This window comes from Lasioglossum baleicum, chromosome 4 (genome assembly GCF_051020765.1).
Source record: "Lasioglossum baleicum chromosome 4, iyLasBale1, whole genome shotgun sequence".
Lineage (NCBI taxonomy): Eukaryota > Metazoa > Arthropoda > Insecta > Hymenoptera > Halictidae > Lasioglossum > Lasioglossum baleicum.
In genome coordinates this window covers 4,456,539-4,476,961 of record NC_134932.1, presented here as the reverse complement: position 1 = coordinate 4,476,961, position 20,423 = coordinate 4,456,539, and the positions used below count along the sequence as shown (strand labels likewise).

At 39.7% G+C, this 20,423-nt stretch overlaps 2 protein-coding genes, 1 long non-coding RNA gene and 2 other non-coding genes across 5 annotated transcripts; 3 read left to right on the top strand and 2 right to left on the bottom strand.

Annotated features, from left to right (window-relative positions):
• Positions 1 to 2,916: 2,916 nt before the first annotated feature.
• Positions 2,917 to 6,744, bottom strand: LOC143207735 (uncharacterized). The gene is made up of 3 exons (XR_013008733.1): positions 4,208 to 6,744; positions 3,834 to 4,120; positions 2,917 to 3,641 (listed from the first exon to the last, which is right to left on the bottom strand). It is a non-coding gene; the product is annotated as an uncharacterized LOC143207735 (long non-coding RNA).
• Positions 6,745 to 13,867: 7,123 nt separating this feature from the next.
• LOC143207685 (ATP-dependent RNA helicase DDX54) lies at positions 13,868 to 17,427 on the bottom strand. The gene is made up of 12 exons (XM_076421409.1): positions 17,109 to 17,427; positions 16,835 to 17,030; positions 16,380 to 16,756; positions 15,987 to 16,302; positions 15,689 to 15,899; positions 15,386 to 15,612; positions 15,111 to 15,302; positions 14,905 to 15,040; positions 14,639 to 14,831; positions 14,444 to 14,582; positions 14,219 to 14,369; positions 13,868 to 14,135 (listed from the first exon to the last, which is right to left on the bottom strand). The coding sequence occupies exons 2-12, from the start codon at positions 17,027 to 17,029 to the stop codon at positions 13,939 to 13,941; spliced, it is 2,334 nt and encodes a 777-aa protein (XP_076277524.1). The 5' UTR covers position 17,030; positions 17,109 to 17,427; the 3' UTR covers positions 13,868 to 13,938.
• A 717-nt stretch (positions 17,428 to 18,144) lies between these two features.
• On the top strand, positions 18,145 to 18,263 carry LOC143208492 (5S ribosomal RNA). Its single transcript, XR_013008917.1, has one exon. It is a non-coding gene; the product is annotated as a 5S ribosomal RNA (ribosomal RNA).
• Positions 18,264 to 18,774: 511 nt separating this feature from the next.
• On the top strand, positions 18,775 to 20,159 carry Rpl24 (ribosomal protein L24). Its single transcript, XM_076421495.1, has 5 exons — positions 18,775 to 18,859; positions 18,988 to 19,063; positions 19,204 to 19,289; positions 19,369 to 19,530; positions 19,976 to 20,159. The coding sequence occupies exons 1-5, from the start codon at positions 18,855 to 18,857 to the stop codon at positions 20,109 to 20,111; spliced, it is 465 nt and encodes a 154-aa protein (XP_076277610.1). The 5' UTR covers positions 18,775 to 18,854; the 3' UTR covers positions 20,112 to 20,159.
• Positions 19,771 to 19,903, top strand: LOC143208502 (small nucleolar RNA SNORA79). Its single transcript, XR_013008926.1, has one exon. It is a non-coding gene; the product is annotated as a small nucleolar RNA SNORA79 (small nucleolar RNA).
• Positions 20,160 to 20,423: the final 264 nt, after the last annotated feature.

The following is a 20,423-nucleotide window of genomic DNA, read 5'->3' as shown; positions in this document are numbered from 1 at the left end:
GTTCCTTTTTTTTTTTTACGTAACCGTTAGAGTTATCGTAGAGTATTGGCGCTGATTACGAGTCGATTATGCCGGTCGGGGTTACCTTGTGTACTCGCGGCTCGTGACCAAGTTTTTCCTTCTCCTCGCTTATTCTTCTTGGCCTGTTATCGCGAACGTTCTCCGGTACGCTGCGGTTGACCTTACTGATAACACGCAGCTGTGAATGGCTCGCGAATGTATCCGCGCTCGTCCTTCCTGATCGCTGGTCTACCCATGCGTACAATACGCCAATATTACATAAATAAAACTGATTGATCTTTCTTGCCCCCCTATTATTTTATTATATCACTTCCCTGCCGCTATTGATAGCCTAGATTCGCTAATGACACTCGACGCTCGTGGCTCGTCGCGGTTATGCGTCTTCTCGGAGAGCTGAGAGTCCGCTGGATAAACCAGTATGTTAAAATTTTCTTCTCTCAGGATATTGTCGCACTTGAAAATACATACTTGTCCAGGATGTTTATGATTGATAGACGCCGGGTTTTATGCGTTCATGACTAAAATGGATTGGTTATTCTAGAAAAATTGAACGATACTACATTATTTTCGATTTGTTAAAATTATTCGAAGACGAAATCTATTTTCGAAAAATCCGCAGATAATGAAAAACATTCTTTCAAAAGATTAATATGTTCGATCTATTGTTCGGCTCCTATAAGGAGGAACTTCTGCAGAAGTTAGCCAAGGATTAAAAGGAAGGCCCGGAGCAGAGGAGAATCGTTCCTTTCGCATCGCACTTGATTGGAAGACCTACATGGCTGGCTTCTGTTTCGCTTGTGCAAGCCGCAGACAATTTCTACACACGCGATAACGTTGTCCAAGTTCGCTCGGCGTTGGCAGGCGACACACAGTTGATCCCATATTTTGCTAAGATTTCTCCTCCTCGTTCTACTTTCGGTGCAGATGCTCCATCATAATAGTTTCTATTTTCGGTCGGAGGGTTGGCTACACGCTTTCGTAGGTGCAGATGTTCAACGCCGGGCTAAAATCGTTTCGGGGGAGAAGGTCGGCAGCGCTCTCACTCCGCTCTACGCATTTTCACGAGGTCCGCAGACAAATTGTAACGGGAAAACGTGTGGAACTCGACCGGATATCGGTCGTTACAGAAGGAATGAAACAAGAAGCAACCACTCCTGCTCATAGAGCCAGTCGATGGTCGAACCGATACCACAGCGCTTCGAATCGCCGATCTGAGTGGACAAAATTCAAAACTGACGATTTTACTACAATTGAATGGAAACCTTATTGGATTACATATGTGCTGAACGAGCATGGGTCGTGTCAACTGAAAAATAACATTTATGGTCGCCTGCTCACGTTGCAATTTATACAGAAATTCTATTACTAAGTTCACAGATTCGAAACCCTATCGAGCAAAAACTTCGGGACAGCTTCACGATTTTCTTATTGTGCTTTTTTATCCGACTTCGAAAAAGAAGGAGTTTACACAATTCTTTGGAATTCTTTGGATGGACCAATCAGGACGAAACCTTCTGCATTTTGTAGGGTATGTCTTCCGATTGGTTAAAAACAAATTTTGCATTTTTCCATTCTTTGCGGTTTGTATTGCAAATCACCAATAAGACCGAAAAACCATCCTACGGTGTTCTACAAATTCTGCTCGTTCCACTAAAAAGTGTGAAATAAATTTCATAAAAAAAATTTAAATGACTTCGAAAAGACGCACTAAAAAGAATGAAATAATTTCCATTTAATTTATGTGAATACACATACGAACTTAAATACAAAACAATCTTTCCGGAGGCGGCGCAAAATTGAAAATTTTCCACACTGGAAATTACGAAAACCCTTTAATTCTTCTACATGCTTTCACATATTAATGTGTCTTCTCTTCCCACCTACTGATTTCCAAGTCAATCAGCAACATCTGTAATGACAGATTTTTAATTTTTGCGCTGCCTCCGAAAAGATTGTATTCTATTTAAGTTCGTGTGTATATTCACATAAATTAAATGGAAATTATTTCATTCATTTTAGTGCGTTTTTTCGAAGTCGGTTTAACGTAGAATTCGCAGTCCGACAGCATATACTAGTTTCGCAATAAATATTCAAGAAAAGTTGCATTTCGTTGAACTATGGACTGTAAGAACTGGCGCGTGTCACGGTGTCGCAAAACAGAACTATAAAATGTTAGATTCGAGTCTCGGATGCGATAGCTCGCATCGTTCCTATAAGAATAAACTGACGGTAATTACAACGAGGAAACGAGAGAAGTCGCTTCTAACGGCGGAATAAAGGGAAATATTGATAGGATGGTTAGAGCTAATCGTTACGTTGAATTGTTGTACTTCGAATAATACGAGTAGCATAGTTTCCGCGACTCCGCTACCAGCATCGCAGCTCGGGGACACAATTGGAGGAGTGATGGAAATACAAAGACAAACGGTGAACTGTGTAGGGGCACTATAAGGGAGTACACGAAATTGTAAGCGCAAAAAAATGAATGAATGAACCGAACTAGTGTCGGTTAACTGTTGCCTTGAAGTACATTGAGGCTCGCCTGTTTGATAACGCTGACGGAGATATCACTATGGTCGTAGCTATGATAAGATCAAGGACAATTGACACCTCTAAAAAAAGCAATGGATTGAGTATTTCCTGATAATTTTGGTTACACTTTCGTTTCTATTTGTACAATATTGCAGTAAAACGATAAGAAGATTGGAATACTTGATCGTTTTTCAACAATGTTCCATGCGGATTATTGAAATATCTTGTGTGTGATCATTAGACTGCGGATCTTTATGCAAAATAAAAAATGTTTACATTGATTGCAAGACACAGGAGCGAAATAAAAATTTCACTCTTCTTTTAATTATCTTGTTAAGGTAAAACTAATACACTGGTGGCCTTTAATCATTTGAATACCTCCACTGTTTTAAATTGCGTGTACCCATTTTTGTCATAAATGCATAAAATCCGCAGTCTAGTGATCATCTCTAAATAAATTCTTTTTAATATCATTAAAAATCCTTGAAACTTTTACGAATAGTGAAAATCAGGTTGAGCAAGATGTTTATTTGACGTTCTTTTAGAAACATCATATCCTCTTATTATTCATGTCTTTTTAGGAACACTCTCGCTGGTACACTTTCACTGGCATCAATGTCGTGAACACGCTTATTAAAAGAGTTATTTGAGTGGTCATTAAAAATCGAAAATTATATAACACACATATGAAACACATGCGATATACAATGATATACTGCCTATCGTTATGTAAAGATTATAAAATAATTTAAGTAGCGTGATAACGTAATAAAACACCTTTTATTACTTCAGTGGACGACGATAACAATAGACGAGATTGCCAAAATCGTTTCCGGAACGCTTTCGTAAAGAAATGTAAATAAAATTGTGGATATCGGTGACAGCCGCGTCGAACAGAAAGTGTCCCAGAACAGGCTTTATCGTTTAGCTTCGAGTGGTGCGAATTCCAGGTCGTTCGTGCTCTCGAGTAACAGCGCAGCGCGAAGAAGGCGGGAATCAAGAGGTATCAGAGTTGGCTCTTATTCAATTAATCGTCTAGTCCATATGGCCGGCTCGCGGCGCATTAGTAGGCAGCTGGAAGAATGTCCCTGGAATGCGGGTGTTATTAGTTACAATTTGAATGCACACAACCGTCCCCCATTGTACATTTATCTGGCATCTTCTTTGCAAATGACGGCTAACAATGCCGTGGAAACGCATTCCATCGACTGCGCTGCACGACAGAAGTTTTCTTTACGGCATGCTCTCAAGGATATCTTGATACATCAGCTATTACTTACGTAAATGCGCTGCTAATTAACGTCGACGCTCGATTGGCGCCTCTGAGGCGCCTCCGAGGCACCGCCGAAAATTGCCGAAAGTTGACACAGTTTTCGCATCACCAAATCTGTTTTCGATCAATTGCAATTTCACTTTCTTCTTGTTGTAGGTCGGGTAACATTTCTGGCTTTTGGAGTCGAAATCCTTGAGCTTCCGCTCCACACACACACAAAAGGTTACTTCAATTATATCTAGACTAGATTAGGGCATCGAAGTTAAATGAAAATGCAGTTTCCCTTTTAATCATCTTAAAAAGTAAAAAATAATGTGACATTTTTAAATTCCTCTGGTGTAATGCTACTACAGTAACTCATTAAAATTTAATTTCACTTACTTAGTGAGAGCGAAGATCTTAGCCAATAAAATTCAACGACGAAGAGCTCTGCCTTAACAACGCGTAATTACTTCCGTTAAAATAACGTCAAAACATCAACGAGATGAAATCAGGCAAACTCCATCATTTTGAATGATCACTACTGCGAGTATATTAGACTTTATAATTTAATTAGTCAAATGTTTCCTGCACAGGCAACATTAATGCCATTATATAATAATTTCAACATTTTCGGGCTGTCTTGCTTTTTGTCTCTTAAAAAACTCGATTGCAAAAGCACGAATCCCATCCGATATCGGCGTACCGTAGGTTACGGTTGTATTGAAATTTTTTTTATGCAACACCTTCCAATCTCGAGATATACACTTGTTAGGTGTAGCGTGTGACACAAACAGAACTGGGATAACGTTACACTATACAGATATCGAATTTCCCGTTCGTTCCCACAGACTTCGTTTCCCAAGAAATTCGGTGTCGAGCTTATCTCCGAGTATTTTTCAACTATCGTTTTATAATCGTTGAATAAACGAAAACGTTCTCGAGTTCGAATGGTAATAACAATTTTTTAGTAGCCATTAACACGGTTCCTTTGGTATTAGGCGAATTATCGCTCGAGTGCGGCTCTTGTTACATTACCGAGATAAAACAGCATCGTTGGCAAAGCATACAGTATGATCCAATAACGGGACTGATAAGCCATCACCGAAAAACTGCGTCGTCTACCTGTGCACGATAAACCGAAAGCAATCTTCGAAATACATATTTCGGACTCGATATCTCGTTCGCTTTAAAATAATCGCCGATTGTCTGCGATCGATTCAAAGAAGACGATGCTATCGGCTCGATTGTTCGCTGAAAATCCTCGATCGTTATCTGGGGACAAGAAAAAAGTTTCTCTCTCGCGGTTATTTTATTTTAATTTTTCGTCGCGCCGTCAGCTAGCGAGTCACAATCACTCACGGTTCCCACACGTAGATATTACAACACTACTATACATGTAACTTTCCACGCGTATAATCTGACACTGTCTATTTGAAAATAGCTAGAATTACCTATCAACGCGGTATAAGGCTCTATGTGTACGATCAATTCACGTATCCTCGCTCATTTCGCATTTTCTACTGCGATACCGTCTCACGACCAGATCCCTCAAGGCTGACCATTCCGAGGATTAACACGTTCATTGTCAAACTTTGCATTGCAAGGACGGTGCTGCGATTAAATTCAGACATTCACGTCGCCTGCTAAAGTATACACGGTGTGTACTTTGGAGCAACTTTTATTTAGAAAAGTCAGCCTCGCTTTTATTTGTGCCTTCATTCGTCTTATACGAATTTCTTCCTCGGCTGCTGGAAAAATTAATAGATCTAACATGGAATCCATTGATGGTGCATCCTGTAATCCTGCACGTTATTATTATTATTTATTTAATGCTTTAAACCAAGTATGGTTTATGTAGCATATACAATAGATGAACATATTAACATATTACATAATAGCTCTCTTAATAATATTATACATAATAGCATCTTTTAACTTAACTTAACTTAACTTAACTTACTATATAAACTAGTTAGTTTATATAGCTTCTACTTGGTTAGATTAATTTAATGAGATTAGATTTTAATTGCACATCGCTTAATAAAATCAAAGATAATTGACATTGGTCTCTTTGAGAATGATCCAAATAAGGATCGAAATGTCGAGAAACATGTTTATATAATTGCAAATTTGCTAGTTTCTATAAATGATCGAACCTTGCGCCGAAAAGTCATTAAAGTTATTATATTCAATTTTCGATCGAGAAGAATTCACCTCTATAATTAACATTACTTTATAAAGTAATTTGATAAGGCCTTGTTGAGACATTTAAGAAATGGAGATAACCAGAAGTTTTATGTTGCAACCTAATATTCCGTCCTAAAGGAAAGGGACAATAATCAGAATTTAAGTCCGAAAGACCCGCACAACTTTACACATTTGAAAAAGACATTACGTGTCCGGTAGCTACGAGAGAACTCTACAGAACGGAGGGAACGAATGATTCCACGCAGCCAGCACATTTTCCAGTTCTTTCAGTCCATTTCCTCCACTCGTCTCTCTATCTGTCTCTCTCTTTTCCCAGCCATCCCTTTTCGACTTTTTAACGTACGTGCCTCGGTCAATAATATGATGCACGTGCGTTCATTCATAGAACGCTAACGCGGTTCCACAGCTCTGTGTACGGTTCGGTCGTAATCAAGTAAGACACGGACACCATCAGTGACAGTCTCACAGCCGAGATGACACATACTGTATGCATAGACCGATGCGAATTGCATACGGTCGCATTGCAGGCTGCACGAGTGACGTCTCATTCATTCCACCGAGTTACACACATGGCTGATAACTGTGCACCGATCGACTTCGCCTCGCTGCTAATTAGAAGTTTCTGAAACGCTGCCTCGAGGGGTACGAACCTCGTAACGACGCATTCTGCAACCGCGCCTAAGGGGAGGGCTGCCAAATGCGTTCTGGTCACCTAAATCCCGCAGATTAATCGCATATTATTGATTAAAGTAACGTACAACAAACTACGGTGATGTCTTGACACGAAACAAGCAAAGATCGAAATTGTATCGTGCTCGGTCTCATTTTCAGGGAAATCGATCCAAGAACTCAATGAAGATGAACGATCGACGGCTTGCACGAAATTGTTTGTCGACGCGGTGCTTCAGATATTCTAGAAATGTTCGCTGTTTACCTTGTAATCGGATCACGTAGGTATCGGACGCGGGGTTACTTCTAGTCAAAGCGTTTATTCTCGTGCCGTGGAACTGTGAGCTGCGGGCGAAACATTCATTATTGCGAGGTCCTCTGCATCATCTCCATATAGTGTCGTTGAGCCTAGTCGTTAATAAAAATAGTTAGTCAATTTTGCGTTAATTTTCCGGTATTAGAGCTAACCGGAACACCGGTGGGGCGGAGACGAGCGTGGCCGCAAGCATGGGAAAATTGCGCAAATGCGGGGAATGTCGACCAACCGAGAAAAAGAAAGATCTGCGTAGGCAACTAGATCGTTCACCGTCTATCGATAACCTTACGATTCTCGCCGATCGAATCGCGTTGACCTTAAAATTAAGATACACCTGCGAATTACGACTCGAAATGTCACCGTGGACTCCACGGCGTTTTCCCAATATTTTATTCACCACAATGTACCTTGCTCATGAAATATTAAAAGAAAGTGGCGAACGAGTCTCGCTGGTTCTTCGAATGTTACTTCATGCATCATGAATTTAAATGCACATAAAGTTCATGATCAATTCGCTGTCCCCTCTTACACCCCCAGCCTTTTTACATTTTATTTATTTCTTCAGCGGTGGCTGCTATACATCATGCAGCAGGGAGATTTCACAAGGAGGCCGCTCCGGCAAGGATTCCGAATTTTTTCAAAAATAATTACTGAACGGAGAATTCGGTATCTCGATGCAACGATCTTCCAGAAACGAATTCGTGGGAGTGGCCCAGGCCCATTTTGTTAATCGGTTAGGTAACGGGTAAGGTTTTATAGAACGTGGACGCAATGAAATCGATTGCTTAATTACGAGTTCGACCGTTCACTTCGGCAACGTTTTTTCCAATTCCCCTCTCGTAGAAATTTCGAACTGTCGAAATCGGGGTAGTTGCGTAACGCTTGTGTGTGTACGTATACCATATCGTAAACGAACCGTTTGCAGCTAGATTCCAACGCGTTACAATTGCACGCTCGCGAGCAATCGCTGAAATTGTTCGCGATTCCCTCTCCGTCTTGGACCGAATATCTAAATTTAATTATTCGCCTTGTAAACTTTCTACTACCGGGGAACTTTCACCGCTTATCAATATTAAGATGTTCCACTATCCTGCCGTGTATCGGAGCCTACATTCCTAATCGACGATGCATGATCGCTAGGAAGACTTCATTAGGGTTCGAACACGTTTGCAACATCTGTTGCTTACGCTCTCGCGTGTACGATGCAAAATTCTGAACAACTTTCTTTCTTCAAGCATTCTTCCGCGTGCGCGCTGCCGGATTGAAAAATAACAGTTTCTCCTGGTAGTATATTTCTGGATTTTGATCATCTTTTGTGAGACGATGGTACATGGATCCCTAATGATGTCTGCAAAATATTTGGTGTAGTTACTCAATAGTTTTAAAGATATAAACAATTGAACTTCGGAAACTTGAGCTGCAAATCATGGTATATCAGCAAGGTATGAAAGTTTAATTGTTTATATCTTTGAAACTATGTATTAAGTAACTACACCTAATATTTTGCAAACATCATTAAGGATCGATGTACCATCGTCTCGCACAAGATTATCATCAAAATCGAAGTCGGACATTTGGGGTCCTTCCCTTGTTAGAATGATTACCAATAAGCTTTACCAATATTTGAGTGAACATTGTTATCTCTAATCGAAGATCTTAATGCGGAAACCAAGCAAGTACAGACTTTCCAATAAAATTGTACTTGTACATTGAATTTAGCCCCTCTTCTCTTAACACTTTAACTACCGGAAGTCTATTAATAGGATTTTTAATAATTGTACTGTACCAAAAGAAAGCATAGAAATTTTCTTTCACATCGCAAACTTAAATGAAACTATTAGATGACGTTGTAGAGGGTGACTTGTTAGTTTACAATGAAAATTGCTATTGCTATTGATGATTCCATTAAAAAGTGTTTAGCCATGTACCATAGATTTTTCAAAATTATGCAATAATCACCGGTCGGTAATGTGTTAAATTATAGAACGACTTTGACCTCTCGACTAGCAGTATGCGCGAATACGTTTATTATACATTAGATCGTCCAAGAAAATATCGCATGATTCACCCACTATATCCTGGTGCTCTTTTTTCTGCTGACTAAGGAAAATCCAGTGTACCATGAACCGGAGAATCATCGAAGTATTTTTACTTTAGGATTTACCATTAATTCTTACGTGGCTGTGTTCTTTAACACTTTCCACGGGTTCCCGTGAAGCATTCCGGTAGTTTATTACGTTGACTCACATTGTCGAAATTTCAATTTGTGCAAGAACATTTTCGATTGCAAGGGATGAAGGTGCAACGACCCCTACGATAAAGATCATCAACAGAGACCAGCTATTTCGGGTGGTGAAACTCTAAATACAGGGTGACAAGAAATAACGGAGTTAATCATTTCTTATTATAATTCTGTCAAATTGACGAATTTCGAAGAACCAAATAATAACAACCATAACATGGACCTTTAGTATTCGTATATTTAAGAAGTTTCGAAATGGCCACCCTTTGCGCCGATACAGAGGCTCAAACGTGTCTCGAAATTTTCGGCAATGGGCCGCAGCTCTTCTGGCGTTATTCGGTACCACTCCTGGTACAGAGATTTTTTCAATGACTCCAAATTTTTATGGGGCCGAGCACAGGCCCTGGCCTCCAAAATCGACCACACGCTGTAGTCCATCGGGTTGAGATTCGGTGAGTACGGCGGCCATTCCACAGATGTGATGAAATCTGGAAAATGGGCTTTGCACCAGGAGTCCTAAGTCGTTTTCGCCCTGTGGACCGGCGCGGAATCCTGCTGTAACGTCCATTCCGGATCGCCGAGGTGCTGTTGGGCCCACAGAAGTACGACGGCTTTGAGAATGTCCCGTCGATACACTTCTTGGTTGATTTTGACCCCTTGATCCTCGAAAGCCGTAGCAAATCCCATTTTCCAGGTTTCATCACATCTGCGGAATGGCCACCGTACTCGCCGGATCTCAACTCTATGAACTCCAGCGTTTGGTCGATTTTGGAGGCCAGGGCCTGTGCTCAGCCCCATAAAAGTTTCGAGTCGCTGAAAAAATCTCTGCGCCGGGTGTGGGACCGAATGACGCCAGAAGAGCTGCGGCCCATAGCCGAAAATTTCAAAACACGTTTGAGCCTCTGAATCGGCTCAAAGGGTGGCCACTTCGAAACTTCTTAAATATATGAATACTAAAGGTCTATGTTATGGTTGTTATCATTTGGTTTTTCAAAATTCGTCAATTTGACAGAATTATAATAAGAAATGTTTAACTCCGTTATTTCTTGTCACCCTGTAAGTTCAACCGTTTAATTTTTACAAGGCAACAGGGACTGCTAAACGGTGCAGCGTAGAAATCGGATTTCCGATTGTCAATGCGATGGCGCCCGTGGCAGTGTGTGTCAACGCTCGAACGAGGACAACCGTTTGAGGAACTGTTGCAGACTGCAGTGCGGACCTTCGATCCTGTTCGTCATCCGCTGACGGATACAAAGTGCGCGACGGGGACGGCTCTTTTTTCTCTGCTATCCGTGTAACGACGCGACGCGGAGTCGTGACGACGCTACTTTCACAGAAAGCCACGGCATCATCATCATCGTTTCGCGTGTATACATTTGTCCGGGTTGAGTGGTACACCCCGTATTTTTAACCGTGTGACGTCGACGAGAGAGAGAGAGAGAGAGAGAGAGAGAAAGAGAGAGAGAGAGAGAGAGAGACAGGGAGAGAGACAGTTGGTAATGGTGTGGACGGGTGAACGGTAGATCGTAGACGTGACTGTCTGGTTACGAATAGACTTATTTCCACGGTCGCTGTCATTGGGATCGTGGCCGAGTAGCGTGGCTGCAGCTGCCTTGGCATGAATCTCTGGTCGAGAAACTAATCACGAAAATTCATTGTCCCCGTGCGGATGCGTTGTTTCCTTTTCAAAGACCGGACACGCGATACGCAAGATCCGGGGATGATTCCTTGACAAGTCTGCTCTCGTATCTCTAAGAAATCCATTAGAGTTGAACGATATTGGCAGTAGATTCTAGTTTCTTTTATATAGCAATTTCTACCCCTCGTTCTGCTATTTCTTTCATAGCTGCGCTAATTAGAACTTCCTCGATGTTAATAGTTTTCTTCAGAATACAGCGCACGTTTATGTTTCTTCTGCTCCGTCTTGTTCTTCTTCTGCTTCTTCTATGTTGTACGTCACATTGAGGTCATCAGCGTCGGTGTTACAGTAGGCCACATGTTCATCTCTTATTTAACTCTTGGGCCAACATTGAACATTTTCCATGGCGTTCAATTAATATTGTAATCGTCAGACTTTGTGGTATTTAGGGTATATTCGCATACCTGAAATGCACATCGATTTCTAACTTATGTACTCCGAACATACGCGAAAAGAAATGAATAACATCCATGTCTACAGTACTTAAGGTCTGGATGAGGTTAATAATCATTTCAAAATATCTGCAGGCCAATTATACAGAAAATACAATTTATTTCTGTTGCTCAAGCCATATGTTTTGACTTCGCGTAATCCCAAGATTAATAGTTTCATTACTTCGTTCGCTGTCGCCATTTTATCATCGCAGACGGGGCATCGTCAACGTCATATTACATCATTTATTTTATACTGCAAAAGGTCAAGTTAAAGAACATAAATATTACTTTCACTTCGCAGAATGAACAGCAAATTAAAAGCTCCATTAAAGTTTATTATCTCTTCACTGCGTCCTGTCTTTATATTCTATTACACCGTAAAAGAATACAAACTGTTGAGCCAAATGAGAACTTTTTACCACAGTTCTTCGGTAACTATTGAGTTTTATCGACTATATCGTTTGCGTGCGATTCGCAAAAACCACGTCAAAATAGGGACCATGTAATTTACATATTATGGGTCGTTTACTTGTTCGCGAAGTTGATCGCGAGCGATGCAATGAATGTGTGAACCAGACACCCGTCCAGAAACGAGAGTAGTAACCGTAAACCTATAGAACAGTCTGGTGTGGCCAATTAAGTTCTGTTCTCGGAATCAATGAGGTTCTAGCAAGGCGAAGGTGTGGACAAGACCTCTTCAACCTCGACATTGACCTCGAACCTTCATTGAACTTTCCAAACGATTTAATTCCGAAAGTCTCCGGATCAATCGGTGGAGTTGGAGCGATCGAGGATATTTTTCTAGGCAAAGGTCGTTTTCGTTTACTATCCCCTTCGACCACGAAGCGTGTTCACTATTATCCCATTAGGAGAGTGATCATGACCTACGAAAAATTCAAGGCCCGTAGTATCCATTTCATTTATCCTCTGATCTTTATTGGCACCTAATGGAGTTACTCGTTAAGGGAAAGATTTACAAGAAAATAAGTACACTAAACAAGTGATCTATCGAACCAATAAAACGCGTTTATCATTATACTATTATATCACATATCTTCGATGTGGAAATAAAACTCGTCGTATGTAAAGGAAATATTAATATAAAATGAATGTGTTTGCTTTTCTACAAGATTCGATCGTCTTCCTTGTTATAATTCTAGGTATTAAAAATTAAAAGTAAACATCGAATTTTTAAATTGATTGACGTATTTACGATGCATGCAGAGCTTGCAATCTTTACGCTTTGATTATTCAGAATGTATACATTGGAGAAGAATATTTGTAAGAAGCGCAGTACATATAATGTTCGTATTGGAAACACACCGAGCCGATTCACAAAAAAAATCGGCAATTTTGGAGTAACGTGGATCTCCGAGGTGTACGTGCAAATGACTGCCGCGACCTTGCCCCGCGCTTTCAACAGTTGAACCATCTGCATAATTTGCGTCGATCAATATTGCAGTGAATAATTGCAAGGGAATTCGTGTTTTCGCGTGCATGCGGTTTATTAAACGACCGCGACATCTTAGACCTCGGCGAATCATTAAGGGAAGCCTTTGGTGCAGTATACGGTGTATGTATATGTATATATGTATCTAGAAAATTACGAAATTGGAGAACGTTCGTGGAATGAAAACCCGTCCAGCCTTGTATCGACGAGTTTCCTGTCGGAAATGAAACGAGCCGAGCAGATATTTGATTACTCGAAAGCATGTGGACAAAATGTGCCCCGCCCTCGACGTTTCGTGAGCTAAATTGACTTGGGCGCGTCCCCGTCGCTTCTTTCGGTTTTAAACAACCTTTCCGCCGAGATTACTCGAGACGAGTTTCGTTAATTCGGCGCGAGCATGCTCGTTTCCACGTGTCACTTGCCTCTGGCAATCACAATTGTTTGTTCTACTCCGCTACATAAAAATAAACGATGACCACGCTAACGAATGATTCATATGTTACGGTATCACCGTTTAGCATATTACCAAAAGCAACTTATTTAAACCAGTTATCGTTCGTGAGTCATGAACGGTGCCGCGATATTTTTTCTCTCCTTTCACTTTCATTCCTAAAATCGCGAAATTCGGTTTAATGACGGCTACTACGCAACACCTTTTAGTATAACTGGTGGACCGCCACCACTTCTTTATAAAATACCAGTTTTATCGGATTTGTACTTTATTATTACACTCTCAAATTCGTGCCAATAAATGTCGGATCCGTTCCAGTTTCCATGAATAAATTATACGAAAATCATGACGTTGAAGTATATAAAAACTCGATCACATTGCAATTTTTCATGCCAAGAAATGCGCGTTTATTGTTTAACAATAACAGAGCGAACAATTGAAGAGGACTTATCGAGTTATCGGACGACAACTTGTCATCATTATTATGAAAATAAGATTTGGGGAATTTAAATCGCAGTATGCTGATAAGATATCGATGTAGTATTCTCGAGTCGGACACAATGGGCAAGGGATGATAAAAAGATCCGGTATTAAAAATAATTATCGTTTATATCGCAAAATGTGTTCTATACAGACAGTTTGTACACAGGAACGTTACGTTTTATCGTTTCATTCCTTTATTCTTTCCTCTATTCTTCTGACCCTTCTTGCCTTTTCTAGCATTTCTGTTTCGCTTCCGTTCCATCAACTTGCGCGCCTTGAGGACTTGCTCTGGTCGTTTTAGTTCGTTCTTTGTTTTAATCTTCTCCTTAAGTTTCTGATTATGACGTGCCCAATGTGTATTCGCAGTTGTGTGTACTGAAACGAGAACAGAGTAAGTTTTATTTTACACGGCTATAGTCAAGCATCGTGAAACTTCTTCAAATATTATTATCGCTTACGTTTCTGGATTTGCGGAGACTCTTCCTCGCTGTCGTCGTCGTTTCTAGCGTCTATTTTACTCTTGTCTTTCCAAGCTGAATAACGATTCGATTTGTAACTCGCAGGAATCCAGACTCCCGACTCGGTTCGAATTTTTTTGATCTTCCGATCCTAGAAAGGAAACGAACATGATACAAATTTTTGAATATTTTTAATAAAATTTGTCAGAAGCGTAAAACGCGTACGTTATTAACGGTGACCATTTTCTTCTTCTTCCTGTCCCATTTCTTAATTTGTGCCTGAAGACGCTGCGATTCCTCATTGTCTGCGGTTAAGTCCATCTGAACTTTGTCCGCTTCCGTATTGAAAGAATTCACTGCCAATCTACAAAACAAGATAATATAATCTGCGCACCTCCAAAGAGAAAGGATCTTTCCTACCCATCTTCAGTGTGCTTATCCGGAGCAGAATATGGGATAAAGAACTCATCGTCCTTCGTTGCAGATCGTTTTTTCTTTTTAGAAGGTTTATATAAATCATCGATATTTCTTTTTTTCGGTAACACGACTGTGTTAAATGCCGAGTTTATCTCCTCATTTGTGCTCGACGGGAGGTTTACTTTCTTAGACCGGTCTGTTTAAAGAAATCGTTTATTAAATCGAAAACTTTCATCGAACTTAAATTCTCACATTCTTAAAGGTTCTACCTTCTAAATTCTTTTTAACTTCTAATTCCTCCGCTTTTCTGTGAAAATTCATAATGCTTTCTTTATGGAACGATCGTTTTGTTTTCATTACTTGATAGTCAGTCGCGGATGCTTTTGCTCCAATTTCAAATATTGTCTGTTACAAAGAAGAATTTCACATTTAGTAATTAATAATTGCGCGAGTTGTATAAATTGTGTATACGTACTCCTTGTGGTCTATAACTAAAAATCTTTGACAATAAGTTTCTGGTGTTGGAAGAAACGTTGGAATATTCTGGTATAACACCTGCTTCGCCAATGTGCAACTCCTTCACCTTTTTAATACTGTCGGAAGAAGCTGCTGGCCGAGATCTTATATATTGTTTATACGCGTTGTCACAAACTTTCTCCATGTTTTGCTGTAAATAAAAATATTTGACTCTGTTCATTCATTTTTCACTTTATCGAGTTCACTTGATTTTTTATTTATTTATCTACGTACCAGATCCGTGGAACTATTATGCCAATTTATTAATTCGGAAAGCTCTTCCTCTATCATATCTTGTGGCATTTTGCCTACAGCACCTTCCGCGTTCTCTATGGATCCAGATGTTGGAATAATATTTAGGGGACGACCAAGGAAGAGATGTAAGTCTACCAGATAAGCATATTCATCTTGGCTTACAATGTTGTAGGCAGTTCCCGTTCGGCCAGCACGTGCACAACGGCCTGTTAACAAAATCAATCATATTTTATGCAAACTGTGCAAATAACAGAATATTAAAAATAATCTCTACTCCCTTACCTACTCTGTGTACAAACAATTTCGATTTAGCAGGGAAATTGAAATTAATTACGTTATCTAAATGTGGAATGTCTAAACCACGAGCAGCGACATCTGTTACCACAAGAACTTTAGCTTTGTTTGTTTCAAATTTGGCTGTATTTATTTTCCTAGCTGATGGATCCAAGTTTGAGTAAATGAATGTGTTAGAAATTCCTGATTTGTCCAACACCTGGTAATAAAGTATGAACATTAGAGATACCAATTTTACAAAAGATCTGTGAAAGTATAATAATTTATGTATAGATCGTATTTATACCTGGTGAATATATTCCACGTGATGCTGTGTCGCAGCAAATATTACTGTCTGAGAATCGCTTTTAATAACGTTCTTCAATAAACATAATACTACTGCTAATTTTTCCTCAGGTCTGCACACTATGAATGAAAGCGTCAATTCTTCTGGTATTTTGCTTTCTACATCTAAACGCACTAAAACAGGATCGGACAGTCCGGCTTTTGCAAAATCTACCAGAATCTTGGGAAGCGTTGCAGAAATTAGTACTGTCTGACGAGCTTCTGGTAGTCTGTTCGCAATTTCGTGAATCTGTTCCCCGAAACCCATCTCAAATAATCTGTAATACCAAAGTACAAAATGTAAGTTCGACAACTTTTTAAAAATTCATTTCGCTGTTAACGAAAACGCTCTCACCTATCAGCTTCGTCGAAAACAACATACTCGATGCTGTTCAATTGTAAATCCATCTCGATACATATATGCAAAAACCTTCCAGGTGTCGCAACCAATATATCAGGATTTCCATGAATCGCACTGAACTGATTCTCCATGCTATCGCCTCCCAAAATAACAGAAGCTTTCAAGCCTGTGAATTTTCCTATATCCTTTATGAACTTTAACGTTTGCAATGCCAGCTCGCGAGTTGGTGACAAAATCAAAGCTCTCGCACCAGCTTTCGCTTGTCTTACTTTTAATTTTTCGAACAGAGGAAGCAAAAAGCAAGCTGTCTTTCCGCTGCCTGTTCTTGCCATAGCCACTATATCGCGGCCTTCCAAAGCTAAGGGGATCGTCTGTAAAATATAATTCCATGAAACTATATTCTCGAACATAGAATATACGAAGCTTCTATTATGATCAGATCGTTTTACCTTTCGTTGAATAGGTGTTGGTATTTTGTACCCACGTTTCAGTATTCCCTTTAATACAGGATAGCTAAGAGCCATCGACTGAAACCCTCCTGATTTTTTACACGCTTTCTTTTTAATTTTTGTAATTTCTTCATCCTCATCGTTGTCACTCACTTCCTCTGGGTTTGCAAACCCCACGATATCTGTGTCTTTCATTCTGAAAATGTATAATCATCAGATTTGTCAATAGGCTTGTATACATTGTTATATTGTTTAAAAAGTAACCTAAAATCACCTGGAACGGGCACGTGGCTTTGTTGACAGTTCTTGGAAGTGACTACAAACTGCTACAGTCTTCCTGATTTAACAATTGAACACTGTTCGAAATGCTACTCAATCATTACAATTAGAAGGTTTCTGAGGATTGCAATTATTGTCATATATGATTTCAATCACATTTTATCAACATAACCACACACTCCCAGGAGCACGCAGGAGCGAAACCAATGGAAACCAAGCGAAACTGACGCAGTGTTCCCAGACGGGTCACCTTTTCTCGCGCATGGGCGTCCAAAACAGTAACGTATCTATTATAATGAGGCGATGATGTAGCAGAGCTGAGCAGAGCCCTGAGGCAGCTATGTATATCGGCGGGAATGTACCGAAACAATCTGTTCCGGACAAGAAGACTCCAGGACGTGTCCTACGAGTTACAAAATATACAGAAGTACACTTGTCATACATTCGTTTTGTCATAATCAAATCATATTAATTTCGTAAAATTCTGCGGGGCGCTCAAGGTGCCACATTTTCTCGAGAATCGTACTTTACTGAGGGTGAAAACGCCGCGCATGAGCGAAAAAAGGTGACCCGTCTGACATCACTGGATGGTGATGTAGCGTGCCCTTGCCGCGCATGGACTAGCATGGACATAGGAATTGTCCATGGAACCGCGAGACTAGAATCCGCGAAGTCGATATAGTTTAGTCGCTTTTCGTAAGGCGAGGTTTTAAAAAATGTCAGCGGAACGCATCTATATGTTTGTTAGATGTTTTGTATAAAACAGGAACTGAGCCAATAAAAACATTCTACGAACAGACAACGATCCATTCTTCTCCCCGTTTCCACGCGCAATCTATTTAGTAGTTCTGCGATCTGATAGTATCTCTCCTCTTTTTGGAAATATAACTGACAAATATTTTATGGCTATTGGATATATTCGCGAGTTTTTTTTCGTCGATCTTCGAAGATTACAGATAACTCTAAAGACTGATATACTAGATTGTGTGATAATTAAATTGTATATTATTCATTGCTGAACTAATGCTAGCGGCAACGGCCATATCGCATTGAAAAAACCGATTCTCGTCCGATCATCGAAGTTAAGCAGTGCTGAGCGTGGTCAGTACTTGGATGGGTGACCGCTTGGGAACACCACGTGCTGTTGTCACTTCTTTTTTCTTTTTTTAATGACTATTAGGTACTTTTTTCATTACTAATGACTAGACTGCGAATGTTTATGCATTTTCCAATTTTTGTAGACAAATTTTAAGAAAGTGGAATAAAATGAATTCCTATTTTTAATGGTAGTACCTTGTATAAAAACGTACACACTTCTGTTGTTTATAAAGTTTCAAAATCCAAATTCCTAAAAATGGCTCTGTACGAAGATGCGGAATAATACAGAGAATATTTCAGCACAAAAATTATCAAAAAATATTGCTTCTTCGCTTCACGAAGGTGTTGTAAGTTCATCGAGAAATCAAGCTGCTTCGTAATCTCTGTCTTTGTCTCTCCTGCGAGTGTGTCACTCTCTCTATCTTCATTCGTTGTTCACCTGTGTTCACCTCACGCCGGCAGATTCACCATTGGTTACTAGACAGTTACTAGATCAGAATTAGGGAATTTAGTGACAGACTGCTGGTGATTTAGACAGTGGAAATATTGTTTTTAGTGTATTGGTACCGCCAGGTTTCGAGCGCGTCGAATGTGGAGGGGATCGGCCATTTTTGTCGCAACCATCTTTTCGACATAATCCAACATGAAGTAAGTGAAGGTTTTGTAACGAAATAAGTATCCACCGAGTGTAGTGCGATCGTTGAAAATATTTTCAATGCGTAGAGATAGTTGCATCGCTGAAATGTCGCTAATAAATATATCGTCAATCTTTTTAGGATCGGTCTTTGCGCGTACAGTGGATATAAAATATATCCTGGCCATGGTAAAACCATGGTCAAAGTGGATGGAAAAGTAAGTTAAATATGATTTCCATATGTCTGTTATGTTGTAAAATTAAATTCTTGCCGATCGAATCGTTTGCGGTTCACGATGTTAACCTTTTGTTTACTTTTATACTCATGTGTCAACCGTAACCTCTATGATGCTTTTAGACATTCACTTTCTTGAATTCAAAATGTGAGTCTGCACATTTAATGAGGCGTAATCCAAGGAAAGTCACATGGACTGTACTCTACAGGTATTATTCGCGTTGTTTGCAAACATATATAGAAAGGTTTGCACAGAAATTGATTACAACACCTGATGTAACTTTATAGACGGAAGCACAAGAAAGGTCAGGAAGAAGAGCAGGCAAAGAAGAGGACAAGACGTACACAAAAATTCCAACGTGCTATTGTCGGCGCATCCCTCACAGATATCTTGGCTAAACGTAACATGAAACCAGAAATCCGCAAAGCCCAAAGGGACCAGGCTATTACGTACGTACACTTTGATTTCATACGTATATACATTCATTTGGTGCCTATCTATTACACGAAAAGGTTACCAGTAGACTGTGGTTCTTTATGCAAAATAATAGAAATTTAGTTTCGTCCCTATTATGTTTAGCAGGTTGAGAATAATATAATAGTGTGTTTAAATTTTTCTAATATTCTTGCTGTTTTAAATTACACCTACTTATTATAAATGCATAAAATCTGCAGTCTAAGTTATCAGTTAGACATCTGTTCCTTTGACGTGATACCTCATGACGCGTTAGATTTCAGAATGTCTTAGATCAAACGTGGACTGCTTCACCCAGAATTGTTAGTTCATATTCACGCTGTCTGGCTTTTGCGGGTTCATACAAATGCTATAGCATATTATGTGTTTTACAATTTCTATATCTATCGAATACTTCATATTTTTGTCTTGCAATTTCAGGGCTGCTAAGGAACAGAAGAAAGCAGCAAAGGCTACAAAGAAGGCTGTGGTTGCTCCCAAGACTAAGTCAGTAACCAAACACAAAGCTGCGAAAGTAACGCAAAAATCAGCGCCACGTGTTGGAGGAAAACGTTAAAATCCGAACACAACATAAATAAAATAAACTTTATATTTAAAAAATTAATTTCTCATCTTTGCCCTATTATTTTGAATTAATCGAGCGACGACAAAATTTCTACAGCCACGAATTCCTTTCATTCAACTCCATTCGAATTTTGTGTATACGTATATCCAGAATGTTTTCTCCACGCCAACTCGAAAGTGAGCCAATATGTAAATTTGTCAGAACGAGTGACAAACGCAATGACGACGTTTGTCGCAATTTATAAAATAAGCGATCGGAATCTATTCGATTAAAGCATCTTGGAAAATAACAGAATGTTGAGAA

Coding starts and splice junctions, on each gene's coding strand:
- LOC143207685 (XM_076421409.1), bottom strand. CDS start 17,029: ATGAAAGACACAGATATCGTGGGGTTTGCAAACCCAGAGGAAGTGAGT. Junction 16,757..16,834: donor CAACACCTATTCAACGAAAG/GTAAAACGATCT, acceptor TATATTTTACAG/ACGATCCCCTTAGCTTTGGA. Junction 15,613..15,688: donor ATTGTTTGTACACAGAGTAG/GTAAGGGAGTAG, acceptor TTTTGTTAACAG/GCCGTTGTGCACGTGCTGGC.
- Rpl24 (XM_076421495.1), top strand. Junction 19,064..19,203: donor TGGTCAAAGTGGATGGAAAA/GTAAGTTAAATA, acceptor TGATGCTTTTAG/ACATTCACTTTCTTGAATTC. Junction 19,531..19,975: donor CAAAGGGACCAGGCTATTAC/GTACGTACACTT, acceptor TTGCAATTTCAG/GGCTGCTAAGGAACAGAAGA.